Source organism: Staurois parvus, unplaced genomic scaffold (genome assembly GCF_062004578.1).
Source record: "Staurois parvus isolate SC_StPar_1 unplaced genomic scaffold, SC_StPar_1.0 ptg000019l, whole genome shotgun sequence".
NCBI classification, from domain to species: Eukaryota; Metazoa; Chordata; class Amphibia; order Anura; family Ranidae; genus Staurois; species Staurois parvus.
Genome location: NW_028317815.1, coordinates 14,938,130 through 14,952,856, shown reverse-complemented (window position 1 = coordinate 14,952,856; position 14,727 = coordinate 14,938,130). Strand labels below are relative to the sequence as shown.

At 38.8% G+C, this 14,727-nt stretch overlaps 1 protein-coding gene across 6 annotated transcripts in view; it reads right to left on the bottom strand.

Annotated features, from left to right (window-relative positions):
- Window positions 1-3,237: 3,237 nt before the first annotated feature.
- The window catches only part of LRRK2 (leucine rich repeat kinase 2), a 362,321-nt gene continuing 350,831 nt past the window's right edge, over window positions 3,238-14,727 (bottom strand). For 5 of the 6 annotated variants that reach the window (XM_089685047.1, XM_089685063.1, XM_089685038.1 and 2 more), the window contains 6 exons: window positions 12,778-12,962; window positions 11,652-11,804; window positions 11,336-11,553; window positions 5,932-5,991; window positions 5,705-5,835; window positions 3,238-4,132 (listed from right to left, as the gene is read on the bottom strand). In XM_089685047.1, the coding sequence (XP_089541173.1) occupies window positions 5,711-5,835; window positions 5,932-5,991; window positions 11,336-11,553; window positions 11,652-11,804; window positions 12,778-12,962 (741 nt within the window). In that variant the 3' untranslated portion in view covers window positions 3,238-4,132; window positions 5,705-5,710. The remainder of the gene's footprint in view (window positions 4,133-5,704; window positions 5,836-5,931; window positions 5,992-11,335; window positions 11,554-11,651; window positions 11,805-12,777; window positions 12,963-14,727) is intronic. The other variant, XM_089685072.1, reaches the window with a different exon arrangement.

The window sequence follows — 14,727 nt, the reverse complement described above, 5'->3', positions numbered from 1 at the left end:
GGTCTTTGAGAGCCAGAATTCTTGCTGTTTCTTAGGTGTTCAAATACTTATGTTCAGCAGTGCAAGACAAATAAATTATTTAAAAATCATACAATGTGATTTCCTGAATTTTTTTTAAATTCTGTCTCTCAGAGTGGGAATGCACCTACAATGTGAATTTCAGACCCCTCCATGATTTCTAAGTGGGAGAACTTGCAAAATCGCAGGGTGTTCAAATACTTCTCTTCCTCACTGTAGTTTGGTAAGGTGCATGGATTTGACTGTTGGCGGATTACTTGATTGTGTCTTATACCGGTGGTCACTTATTGAGAAGATAAGGGGCACAGTGTGGTACTATATAATTATTGGGTAACAGTATTATATTGTATACAATAGTTTTTTGGAGGGCACGACTATCGTTGAAGAGGAATATAAGAAGAGTGCACGGATTGAAAAGATTTGGAACAAGGTGTATAAGACATACCCAGAGGGTAAGGGTATGAATTGCAGATATCCAAAGTTGACACTTGGTAGTGTTTGTGACATGGTTTTGAGCACTTAATGTGAGCACCCTATTAGAGTTGATTTCATACAAAAGGGAACTACACTATATGTGGATTTTGCACATTTTTTTGAGGAAGAAGAGGAGGATACTTTTTGGAGTTTTTGAAGATTGAACATTCAATGAACTAGGAAGGAAAGAAAGATCACTCACGGGTGTGAATTGAAGACTTGTATTGTTTGGATGCTACAAATGAACTGTGCATTCAGGGAGTGATTGACCAGTATACTGATGGCCTGAGTGTGAAAGAAAAAACAAGAGACAACACCAGGGATATCCTGTTTATCACTAAGTTCAATGATCAGCATTGGGCAATTAAAAAGACAAGCCAGTAATATAAAAAGTATGGTTGCTCCCAGTCATATACAGGATAAAAATTATATAGCAAAAGATATCCCTACACTATTCAATATAATAGGGCCATATAGGTGCAAATCTCATAAATGCAAGTTCATGTCCCACAGTAAGACCACTGTCGCTAGAAATGATGGGCGTACATTCCACATAAGGCAGTTCATTAGTTGCAACACCCAGTTTGTTGTTTACGGACTGAGGTGTCCTTATGGGATGTATTACGTGGGGCATACTGTGTGCATTATGTACAAGAGGTTTGGGGAACATAGGCACTTCATAGGACAAACGAAGGAAACAGTGTTCCCCGACATTTTTCCCAGGCCCATGGAGGCAGTACAGATGGGATAGAACTTTTTGGCATTGAAACAATTTCTATGGCGGTCCCAGAGGGGGAGAGGTTTTCCAAATTATATTTATAAATATTCTGGATATTTACTCTCAATACCATGTCCCAGGAAGGACTGAATGAGGAATTGGAGATCAACACCTTATTATAAATATAAAAATAAGAATTATGCCCCTTTTATTATATTATACAATATATGATCATCATCATATATCATCATCAGATCCTTTTACTGTATATATTACACTTCATATCTTATATTAAAGTTATATAATATTAATGTTTATAATATTCATCGATCATAGGGAACAGACATATCTATGAAAGCAGTGAGATATGTATATGTACTTTTGCCTACATTGGAGTAAATTGTGATTGGAGGTTACTGAACCCACCCCTTGGTTTTTGTTTCCTGGCTCTGTATATGTGGTGTGGTCCTTTAAGATCTGAATGCCAGGAGCAGCCATGGTTCTCTATAAAACCTTTGATAAGAGGGAGTGGGTGTGACTTGACAAAGGAGGCCATGCCTCTGAAATGCGTCATCATAGAAACCGTGACGTGGGTTCCTGTATTGTGATCCTCCCTCCTTCGGAGTTACTAGTCACCTATGGAGCACGGCGCCGGCTGGACTGGATGCATGTGCAGTGGGGAGGGACGCCAGTGGTCTGTCACTGTGCCTCCAACACACTCCTTGGTTGATTGCGGTCAGCAGTGGATTATCCTGAGGCTTCAGATCTTACAGGGACCATGAGGTGGATCACTTTACATGCAGACATGCTTGATACATATGTGAAAATGTGAGTGAAATTTGAAAATTTTTTAATCCTTATTATAATAAAACAGTATTACACTAGGGTGGTCATGCGCTCTCTCTCTTTGTACAATTACAAACATCACTGAACTTTATGCAGATGTGGAAGGAATAATTTAAGTGATCACAAAGTAATTATATTTGCAAAAAATGATCAGAAAAGGACACGTTAGGATAGGACAAGAACACTAATTTTCTAAAGAGCCAACTTTGACAAGCTGTGATCCATACTACATGGGATCAAATTCTTCCAGCAAAGAACACTGAAGGGAAGTGGGAGTGCTTTAAGGGTATATTAAACAATGGCATTCATCAGTGCATTCCACCCACTGGGCAACAAATATAAAAGAACATAAAAGTTAACCACATCTTGACTGCTCTATAGCAGACATACTGCTACAGGGCGGCATGGGTGCGCAAAATCACATAAATGTAAATATTTTGCATTTTCACACACGACCTACCTGTGCCGCCATTCGCGACCGCGGCTGTCAATCACCGGGTCCCGGCTGGTAATTACTCTCTGGCGCCCGGTGATTTCTGACCATCTCCAATGGGGAGGACGACTATTTTGTTTACGAACAGTTCTCCTCCCTGTCAGCTAGGGCACACTACTTTGGAGGTTCTACACAGCACAGCTATCCAGAGCAGTGTTATTGCAGTAAAGCACACTGACACAGCCCCCTAGTAAAACACTCCCTGTACACAGTTAACCCTTTGATCGCCCCTTGTAAATGCTATAACTTTCACATAAACCAATTAATTTACATGTATTGGGATTTTTTTAAGCAAAGACATGTCGCAGAATACATTTTGGTGTAAATTTATGACGAAAGTAGATTTTTTACTGGACATGTTTAATAGCAAACAGTAAAAAATATTCTTTTATTTCTCAAAATTGTCAGGTTTTTTGTTATAGCGCAAAAAATAAAAAATGCACAGGCGATCAATTACCAGAGAAAGAAAGCTCAATTCATGGGTAAGTTTCACTTGGGTGCAGCATTGCATGATTGCGCAATTTTCAGTTAAAATAATGCAGCGCCATAACGCAAAAAATGGCCTGGTCAGGAAGGAGGGTAAATCCTCAGGAGGGCAAGTGGTTAAACACTGGTGCTAACACTAATGTAAAAAGTCTATTGAAAAGCCAACTTCTAATATCCTGGCTAACACATTTTGAGGCAGCAATACTTTATACAATAATACTTTATTGCCAGCTCCTGCAGCTCAGGACAAGCCATAGTCGCTGGATAGTATACACAGCTTCAGTGATATCTAAATCATACTAAAATAGTCATTGGAAAACACAGTCATATCTTAAATGCAAAAGTACAAAGCTGAATTTAATTTCCGTGAAATAAAGTTAACAAACGGTGGTATTTACTTTCTTTTATTGAAAAAGAAAATATATTAAAACATCTTTTTTTGGATTTTCTCAAAAATTCTACAATTTTCAAAACATATACTGGAAATTATATATATATATATATATATATATATAAATTGAATAGATATATGCGCAAGTATGCCATACATAAACATATACACAGTATAACATCTGTATAAAATTGGGCTGACCATGAAAAAAACATCTGTACATATATACAAGTACATACAGAAATGTGCTTTTTTTTTTAAAGAATGCAAATAAAAATGTATTCAGTGGGCCACATGCATGTGAGATTAGTTTACAAAGATTTCCTTTAATTAATTTTTGAAACTCCCAATAAGGATCAAAATAAATAAAATTCAAATATTTATAGCAAATACATAAAGTATAAACTGTATTAGCTATGCATATAAAGCGGAACTGAAAGCAATCAAATATTAGCTACTTTACATAAATTCATTAGATTTCAGAAGATTACAAATGGGAAACAAACAGGTATTCTGTTAAATTGGAATTAGTTTCAAATTGCGTGTATCTGTAATTTTTTTCTCCAAGGTAAACCAACTTATTACAAAGACATCAATGTGATTTCCACATTTGTTCTGCAATGTGTGTTCCTCCATGTTCCAATGATCCCTATATTTATTAAGATGATACAGAAAACTGAATACGTGTGGCAATGACCAGCATTTACTGTTTTAATAAAAGAAAGAGGGAAAGTTATTTAGTTTGCTTATATATCATAAACAAATATGTAGGTGAATACAAATTATAATACTTAAAAGATTGCAAGTGCTAGGTAACAAATGCCATATTCATAAATGAACACATGATTTATGTATAAATATTGTCGGTAAATAATACATAAAAGAACTTAAAGTATATTTGAATAGAGTATGGAAGGGTTAGAACTCCTGTTGGAATTTTACTGCTATCTGGGACTCTACTTTTGGCATCCCATGCCATCCCTGGAAAATGCGATGGATCCTTTTTTCAGAGGGTGTTTGACAGATGGCTGGGAGGTGATATCTTGCTTCTTCTGTGCCTGTTTTAATTCTTTAAGCCATCACCACCATGCTGGAACTCCTTGCATAGGTCACTTCAGTGACAATACTGCCTGCCCAATGCAAAATTGGGTATAATTTTTGTTGCAGCCTTGAAGCATAGCATAGGCTGCACATATTTTCATATGGATTTTACAAAGAACACTTGTATGAATTTTCATTTGAAATTCTACTAGTCTATACTCAGCTTAAGATGTCTATTAGCACACCAAGGTACACATCAGAATGAGGCATGATATAGAAGTCTTGGGGAAATGATCAACTGAGAAGAGCTTACAGGTTATACTAGTGACTATTTCTTAGCATATGCCTGACTGAAACAGACTGTATTTTGCAATAAGAGATGAGTAGATGAGAGAACTCATGCAATTTGTTTGTAAATTGCACTAGGAGTTATTGATTTGTCACATTAGTAGGAGCAGCCATTGCTGACATCACCTTTTAAGAACCCTAGTTCTCTGGCTGTTATTCTGAACCTTTGAATTGAATACTGTGTGCATAGGTAATTTGTAACTAGAGATACAAAGTTCCGACAGTAGGAACACTCAAAGAACTGAAGTCAGACAAGCAAGTACAGGCAGGGGATGGCAGGGTCACTTTAAACAGCAGATCCTTTTCCATTTGGCTGTATAGAGGTAATATCTCTACATGTTCTAAAAAATGGAAGAAAAGAACTCCACCCACATGTTAAAAACAAAAAACACTAATGTGCAATACGTGCAATGATGTCCAATGTAAAATGTTTATGTTTTAGTCATAACCATAATAAAGAAATTATGTAGAAAGCCAATCAATCAACATATATACCTCCTCTAATCCAAAAGCAAATGCAGACCATGGACTGAAAAAGAAATAATTTGAGATGTGTAGACCTGTGCTAAAGAACTAAAATACATGCTGCTTGAGGGCCCTTTCCACTAGGCACTGCATGTGAAATGCCCAGAAATGCTGTGCGGTTACTGTGAGATTCACATGCAGTTCTCTGCAGTGCATCACACCAAGAGTAGTGCATGCACTACTTTTTGAAAGACGCAGCAACTAGATTTACTTTTAGTAAGTATCTTTTTCAGCAGGAAAACTCAGAAAAGATAGCCTTTATATTTCTCTCTTAAAAAGTATCTACAATTTCTTAGGTTGTTTGTTCACTGTAACACAAATGACACGAGTACACCACAAACGTTTACAGCATATATTAACTTACCTTCAATTACATGTCTAGCGACAACCCCCGTGCTTTTTCTGCCAACTCTTGTCTAATTTCATTGTGTTTTTTAAGGTATTGAACCTCATGTGAGAGGTTTGTATCCCACACAGAAAGAAAAGATTGTATTTCTACAGTAAAATATAAGAGGAAAAAAGGTTTATTGTACACATTTTAAGAAGGGATTTTGTTATATAAAGAAATACACACACCCACACACAAAATACCTTTTTGTGGTGTGCAGCGGCATCCCAAAATTAGAACAACATTTTTAACACTTCCTTTATCTGGAAAAAAAAGTTACAAAAGCATTGTTATATAGATTTAGAGACTAACTAAAGACCACAAATTAACAGCAGTTCTAGCTGCCTGACTGCAGAAAAAGATGGTTGGATCTTACTTAGTATGGCTGAAAAAAGACAAAAGACCATCCAGTTCAATCAAAATCTATATCAGAGTTGCATAGTTACATAGTTTGTAAGGTTGAATAAAGACACCAGTCCCTCAAGTTCAACCTGTGTTGGTGTGTTTATGTCACTACCATTTCCCATATCCCTGAATATTGTGTTCACCAGGAAATACATCTACATTTTTTTTTAATTATCAACACTCCCTGCTGACACCAACTGTGGAAGGGAGTTCCACATCCTTATCACTCTAACAGTAAAAAAACCCTTAAGTAGTTTACGAAGGTTAAACCGCTTCTCACCAAAATTCATTAAATGGCTATGTGTTTTCTTATGCGACCTAAGACTGAATAGTTCTCTCCCAATGCTAGAGTTAACTTTGTACACTCTACTACTAATAACTTTTGTATTTTACAACAGACCAAATAGGTGGTCATACAATAACCACAAAAGTAGTGTTTATTAAGCAAATCAGGTATCCTTTATTATATGCTCCCATTGCTGCCAAAGGAAAAAAAGTGAAAACCATTTTGTTTATTATAAAATAATAGAACTGCTTTGTATACAGCAAGCATTCTGTTTTATAATTTTTTTTGCTAACATAATAACTTTTTTTTTATAACTTTCGTTAATGTATGTTTACATAAGAAACTCACTCTAATTTAACCATTTTGCGGCCAGACACATTTTTGCACACTTTTAAAATATCACTTTGGACCTGTAGATTACATAAAACCCCAAAACATTATATCTTTTCTTAGAGCAGACAACCTAAAGTTTAAAAAAGTGGTAGTTCCAATTCCATATTAGAGCAACTATGAAACGCAAAATTTCAGTAAAAAATAGACAAATAACTGAAGTGCAAAATAGTGCAAAAAGTGGTTAAAACATATGTGGGGCAGATAGCTAGTAGACAGTCTAAATTCTCCAAAGGTAGCACAAATCAAACACTAAAAATAATTCCTGCACAGCTCACACAAATCCATTGTGCAAAAATTAACATAAAAAATAAAAAAAAATATACAACAATAAAACAAGTCACTCACTCTACATTGCCAACTGCATGTTGCCTCTGAACTGTGTTGCTTCAATTTTGCTAATGCAGTGCAAGCATATGTTTCTAATGACAGGTACAATAGGAGCAGAGCAAGGAAGAGGAGCACTAATCAACTAAATACAAACAGGCTGGGCCATGAACACCGGTAACCAACCTGTATATAATAAAAAACTCTGATGACAGTGCACACTGTACAGCAATTCCCCTGTACTGGTGACGTCACCTCCTGCCTATACCAACATATTTTGATTGGACACCGCCAATTTATCTCAAGGAAAGCAGGTAGAAGTCACAAAAAAAAAAAAACTTGATGTTGAACAGCCCAATATCCTGTTGAATGGGCCTTAACCAGGAAAGGATGAACCTTGTTCCTGATCACGAGACCTGAGAAAAAAAAAAAGCTGACAAATCCACCTAAAATACTGGATTGAGAAACAGCCTGACTTTAACAAGGTCCCTCAGGCAGAATAATCACACTGTTGAAACTAAGCTGTAGATTTCAGATAAACTCAAACCACAGCCAAAGAGTGAAGCACCTTCACCTTACGATGCTCAGTTCTAGGAGAAAGGAACGGCAACACAATGCCCTGACCCTGATACAGGTGGAGAAAAGAAACTACCTTCGGTAAGAAAGAGGATCCAGGTCTCAGAATCACCTCCTGGTTAGGAACCAGGAAAGGTTCTTTACAAGAAAGTGCAGCCAACTCAGACTCTACAAGCCGAGGTAATGAGCACCAAAAAGATAACATTGCTCATAAGTGACAAGGGGATCTCTTGGGGGGATTTAAAGGGAGGTGAATGCAATACCAATAAGACCACATTAAGGGCCCATGAAGAGAGGGAAGCCACAGAGGAGGAATAATCTGTGCGACATCCTGTACAAAGGCTTTAACCAAGGAATGTGATGCAATAGGTTTCTGAAAATGGTACTCAACAGGCATCCTTTAATGGCACTCAAAGCCAAAGACATCTTCACACCAGCCAGGAGAAAGACTTTCTTTCACACCTCGACATACTGTTGAGGTTGGAACTTATGAGCTTCACACCAGTTAAACTAAGCCTTCCATGCATGATGGTACACCTTTCATGATATCATATTTCTAGCCCTGAGAAGGGTAATAATTATTAAGAAATGCCCCTGTCCCTCAGGAATTGGGTTTCAACAGCCATGCTGTAAAGTCAGTGACCATAAGATGGAAGACCAGATCCTGTTACAGCAAGTCTGGCTGATCTGAAGAGCCCATGACTTGTTCTTCAAGAGATTTAAGATACTGTATCTGCATACCACATTCTTTTTGGCCAAGCTGGTGCAGGATATTGTGCTGCAAATTAAAATGGGCATGGGGGCCGCATCAAAGGTGGGCACCACCTTACCAAAATGACTGCGATGTTCCATAGACATCCCCCCACCTATGCTAACGGAGGTGTCCCTTTACCTTTGCTTCCAGAAATAAAGGAATTGGGGGTCCAGTTCCTTTTTTGAAATGTTGATTGAAGAATGAGTCTGGCTGCTTATGAAACTCTTACTTTGAAGGCATCACTGGTTTCTTACCACTCACCTTTGCTTTCTTCTTAAGGGGTCAAAGCATGCTCTTCTGGATAAAGGTGTGAAAGGATGGTCCCTTAAAGGACAGGCTCTCAATTTGCTTCTTGCAGATAGGTTCCACTGGAAGAGCAGTTGAGCCATAGGATCTTTCTTATATAGACAGACATGGGACCACTTTTTAACACTGCCTTATGGAATCTTTCAAGGCTTTCACCAAGAAGCAGCTGGTCCTCAGTCTTCAAACAGCTGCCAAATGGTAGAATCTTCTCCATCAGATTCCCTGGCATGAAGAACGTTCTTGGTGCAGATTTTAAGGGCTTGGCACACTGCTACCACAGCTACCACAGGTTGTAGAGCTTCTCCCACCACAGAGAAAGATGCCTTAAAGAGGGCCTCTAACCTTTCATTCATAGCTTCTTTAAAGACCAGAACCTTGTCCAAAGGCACTATCAGGGTCTTGCTTAAAAAGGAAATAGCAGTTTCAACAGTCGTCTTTTTTTTTGTAGAATTCTTCCTCCAAGGAGTACTGGTGAGCAAACTGTTTTGGCGGTAAAAACACTATCTCTGGGTAAGCCCAACTGGAATACAGTACATCCCTTCTTGTAAACAAGTGTGTGTGGGATAGACTGAAGTTTTTCACGGTTCTGTGGGGACCCAAAACCAGTGATGTTATATGAAGATTATTCTGGTAGAAGTTAGGTTAGTACGCCACATCCACCAGGGAGCCCACCATGACTCTTCTGTGTCAGACAGCTCTGGACCCTAATATTCCTCCTGGGGGACTTGTCTACAGAGGATTTCTTATCCTCAATGACCTCCAATTCTTTTTCTTCTTCCAGATGAATTTCCATTATTGCCTCATCCACTCCTGAAAGAAGAGGAGAGAAAGGAGGGCATCCTGGGTGTTCCAAGTAAGAAAGAACATCTGAGAGCTGATTTTGCATGGCCACAGTGGATGCCTCCCTTGACGCCAAGCAAGTGCAGAACAGTGTTCCTAAAATAGTGGAAGTACCAGATAAGGGCAGGGAATCAGAGCTAATTTGCCCTCTAGAAGAGACACTGCAGGGTGAATGTTGCAGGGAATCCTCTCTACCTGTGAAAGGGCTTTGGGAGCCCATTCTACTGTCCTCCGTATCTCTTTGCCCATGGCAACCCATGGCTTGCTGAGGGATAATCAGGCTTGTATACTTCCCAAATAAAGTAGTCATTCAGCTGAGAGGAGTGTCGGCCTAGGCCTGAACAATTGTGTGGTGGAACCCTCCAGAAAGACAAATAGCCCTGTACTTGCTGTGCCTAGATAGTAGATATCTGTGTATGTAGGAGGCAGGATGATGAAGATTCAGACTGGATTCTGTGGAGTCAGTGTGCGGCATAGAAATAGAAGTGCACAAGCATCATGTTGCGCACACTCTGTAACAGACCACCCAATAAAGCTGCCATAGCCTTTATAGCACTCTGGAGGAGAAAACACTTTCTGTCACTGCATTCTCTGCCCAATGCTTCCAGAACCCAGGGCACATTGCAAGGGGGACTGCCAGAGCTCCACATAACACAGATGCACTCACCATCTGACCCTGTACAGCCATTTCATCACCTTCAGACACCAGCACAAAACTGAGGTTTGGATGGGCTGGGCGGAGATCCCTGCCTTTTTTTTTTGGCCAGTGTCCATGCACTTGGAACTGGCAGCGAAACCCAAGTAGTTACTCCTCTGTGTCTGGTGATGCAAGTTTAAGAAACAATTTGATTCCATTGTGCAGATAAGCAATTGTGGCATGGAATTGTCTGCAGGCACTTTCCCAGCCTACTGTTTTGCATTTAACATAGTGTATCAAATGTAATTAACAGAATACCACCCTTCTGTCCCAAACCTTTCCTCCCCCATTCCCAGCAACCATACATCAAACTCATCACATTGCTAAAGTCTGCTGATGAGGCAGCTTGCTCAGCTACCCTACACTTTTTGTATCCTCACCAGAAGTACTTAAAGGGTTATTATATCAAAACCAAGTATTTAAGTATATTTACACTTTTGCAGCCAAATTGGGATGGCACCTACTTTATATTTATTACATGTTCCATTAATATACACAAGTTAAGATGCGCACATGCTCAGGAGTTTATACATCTTAGCAGATGCACGGAATAGGATGACGTTTGCAAACAAGCAGGTAAGAATACTTTACTGCAGAAGATGTAGTGGGGAAGAGTTATTAAAACTGGAGGGTGCAAAATCTGGTGCAGCTCAGCATAGTAACAATCAGCCTCCAGGTTTTATTGTCAAAGCTTAACTGAACAAGTTAAAGTTAGAAAATGACTAGCTATCATGCACAGCTGCGCCAGGTTCTGAGTGCCCCAGTTTTAGTAAATCTCCCCCAGTATGTTTCATCTGCACTAACAACATGCCTGTTCACAAATATTTATTATATTTATTAAGTGGCACATTCTGCTTTATGTGAAATTAAAGGTACAACAGTAGCATTACCCCTTTGTTTAGACTGCAAATGAAATGCATCACTGGAAATTCAGGTAGTTCGTTTAAGGATGTATTCAAATCTAATATATACTGTACATTCTGAGTGGACTGAATGAAAAAGCTGCCTAACAAGATAAAGTATTACATTTTTCTTTACCAAGTTGAGCGGGAATCATGGATCGAATAGAGTCACAGAAACTAGAAATAATTCTGAGTGGTCGCCGTGTTGACAGGTCAATGAGAAGAATGTGTCCTCCTCCAGTCCCTACCCACAGAGCAGTATTCTTCTGCAGAAACAAAGCCTTTACTCGTGCAGTATAAGAATCTTCCTTCTTTAGTTTTCTCTGTTTCACAATTTCCTCTCTAAAACAGAACAAAAATAATATTAAAAAAATACTCAAAGCTATAACACAAAACAGTATTTTCATGAAAAAAATAAAACAAAACAAATAGGTCTTTACTTCAGAAACTGAGCACAGTCCAATACTCCAGATAGTTTTTCTGACTTCTTATCCCAAATTTCCACATGTGGACTGTACTTTTTTGCTACATAGATGTATTTGTCCATTGCAAAAGACGTTATGTTCGAGTCATTTAAAGATCCATTAGAAAATCTATGGGAAAAAATTACATTTTGAAGGCAGCATTATGACAATATTACCTTTTCTTGTCCTCATAGGGTTTAGCCTTGAAGTGAAATCTCAAAGGGTAATTTTGTTTAAAATTATTATATTTTTTAACATAATTGTTGCTAAAACACTCCGTACTTTAGAGCAGTGTTTCTCAACCGGTTTCCAGTAAAGGCACCCTTTAAAATTCTGCACAAAAATTTAAAAAACTAAATTGATAGTTTTAAATATCGTAGCAGTATCCACACCTGTAAGACACCCAGCATCAGAGGAGATTTATTCTTTCAAAGCAATTATATTTTTGCACACTGGTACTGACCAGTATTCCAGCACAGTGGTACTGACCAGTATTCCAGCATTGCTTCTTCCTTTTTTTCTCACCCCCACCCAGCTTATGGGACCCCAGTGCTGAGATAAAGGGACAGGGGGGTCAAACAAAGATGCTGTGCAGGTACCCAATGTCCTCTTTTTCAACCAATGAAAATGCTGCACAAAGCTGAGCACATCTTTACATGACAATATGCCACTTTCTGCTGCATTACTGGAGCAGGAAGATGATCAAGAGGACCAAAGACATCACTGAACTCAGCCTAAGACAACTAGAAAAAACTTGTCATATACATATTTTATTTTTTGTCATAGATGCAGGGGAGGTCAACTGAGCAGGTGAGAAAGGAAGCCAAGAGTTGTCCTTTAACACTCAATTAAGAAAAAGCTTGCTAGAAGTATGTAGGGATATACAGTAAAGTAGTATGCAGAAGGTTAGTTGAGACCAGTTACTGCTGCACTCTCTTGTAACACACCATTACCAAAAGTCATACTTTCATTTGCTACTGTCCTAGGAACAACTTCTGTCACTAACAGAGTACTCTCTTTTTCTGCTAGTTATTAAAAAAATAAATTCATGACAGATAAAAATTATGGAAATAAAGGCTTCATGTATATTATGAAAACTTACAATGCAGCAGTTTTTGTTTCAATAGTCTTTTGAATAATAAATTCACTGGAAACAGACAAGATCTTTGTTCCACAGATCCCCCAGACAGCAGTCTTTTCAGATGAATATGTAGATTCACATAGGCACATCACTGGAGTGCTGATATCTCCAACATTAAGTACCTTCACAGGACTCACATCTTGACACTAAGAAAAAGCAAACATTTAATCAAATCCTAATGTGTATGTAAAGATCGTTTCTTTTACTTTTAGACAGAGTAGAGTTCAGGTTACTTTCTACTGTGTGTGTCCCTTGGGGATATATCCCTTATCCTAATGACCCAACTGGAAATGAGGGCAAATCACCCCAAAGTGAGAAGGATTCTCATCTTTAATATTTTTTTTTCCACAAATGCATGCATTACAGATATTTCAAACATTGGTTAAAGGTCCATGACAGGAATACACAATCCAAAAGGTGAGTACATTTACTGGGATAACCCCTGCTTCTACCAACATGACTCAACAATAGTTTATCAGCAAAACAGTACCAAGAACATGATGAACACTGAGATGTGGGACTTACTGTATGTCTCTTAAGGGACTCCAATAAAAGGATTTTATGATGAGTAAACAAATCCTACATTTCATTACTTTTTCATTCATTTATGGATTTGGAAAGCCCTAAATCCTCAGAATGACCAAACCTGCCCAGCTTAGGGCTCGGTAACACAACAAACTACAACAGGTTTATCATAAAAAACCCCAAAAAACTGGGGATTTCCCACGGTTTATAGAGCTGCCTGAAGCTGGCCTCAGAAGAGGTTGCAACAACCACTGGTAAAACTTTGAAAACTGTCAGGACCAGGATCTGAACCCATGACCTCTGGTCCATCAGGCAGAAAAGCTCTTCTTCCTGAGCCACTTGAGATGGTCCTTTGGAAAATCCTGCCTTGTTTTTGGTGAACCTTGAACTCTTTGCTTCTCCACTGAAACCCCCCTCTTTAGGCCATATCCTTGCACTTCCTGTTTGCTAGATTATTGCGCTCTTATCCAGCCAATATCTTGCTCGTCTCCCCTGCTGCAATCGTATCTTCACTACTAGTCATTACCAATCTTAGCTTATTCCTCAACTACGCTTCTGCTCTATTCCAGCCTGCAACTACTTGCTACTGATGTTTGGCTTGCTTACAGACTACTTCTGCTTGATCCCTGCCAGATATATATGCTACTGGACCCCAGCTTGTTCACCTTCTGGTAGGCAATCCTGAGAACCATGACCTCGTACTAACACATAGCAAAACCCATCCCCACCATCAGGTGCTCTGGTGAATACCAGTTAGTGCTTTGATCTCAGACCTCGGGTAAGCCAGTGTCATCCTCCAGGGTGACCTACTTGTTTACTTGTCCAACTGGTCAGTGGGAGCCTCTCTACTGTTATAGTTACTGGTCTCAGAGCCTGACCCCTGACTATGACAAAACATGAAATGAAGACCAGCAGGCAGACTTAAAAACAAAGGAAACAGAGGCCTGATGCTGAAATGCACAAAAATCACTTGCAGCCCCATGGGAGTGAGCTTTGACCTGAAAGGGGGGAAACTGATCCTTAATGTGTATTTCCACTTCTGCAGCCAAAACATCTACTTTATATTTGTTACATGTGGTCATTAACATAGCATAACTGAAATAATATTTAAGAAGTGCTGCTTACCATTTTAGATGTGCTTTTCTGAAAAGTTTTACATAGTTGTTTATGATGGTGGGGGGCTGGGGAGTGGTGTTTGCTATAACTAACTTTGTCTGCACCACCCAAAAAGTGAGGTCGTTGAACGCAAGAAAATCCTCAACCTGATCAGTAAACACCTTGTTAAGAAGAAAGATGGTTCTATGCACAGCCAGGATAGACCACAAACTCCTCATTAAAAAGGTACAGCACTAACAAGTGTTTAGGATATTCAGGAAGCTATTGGAG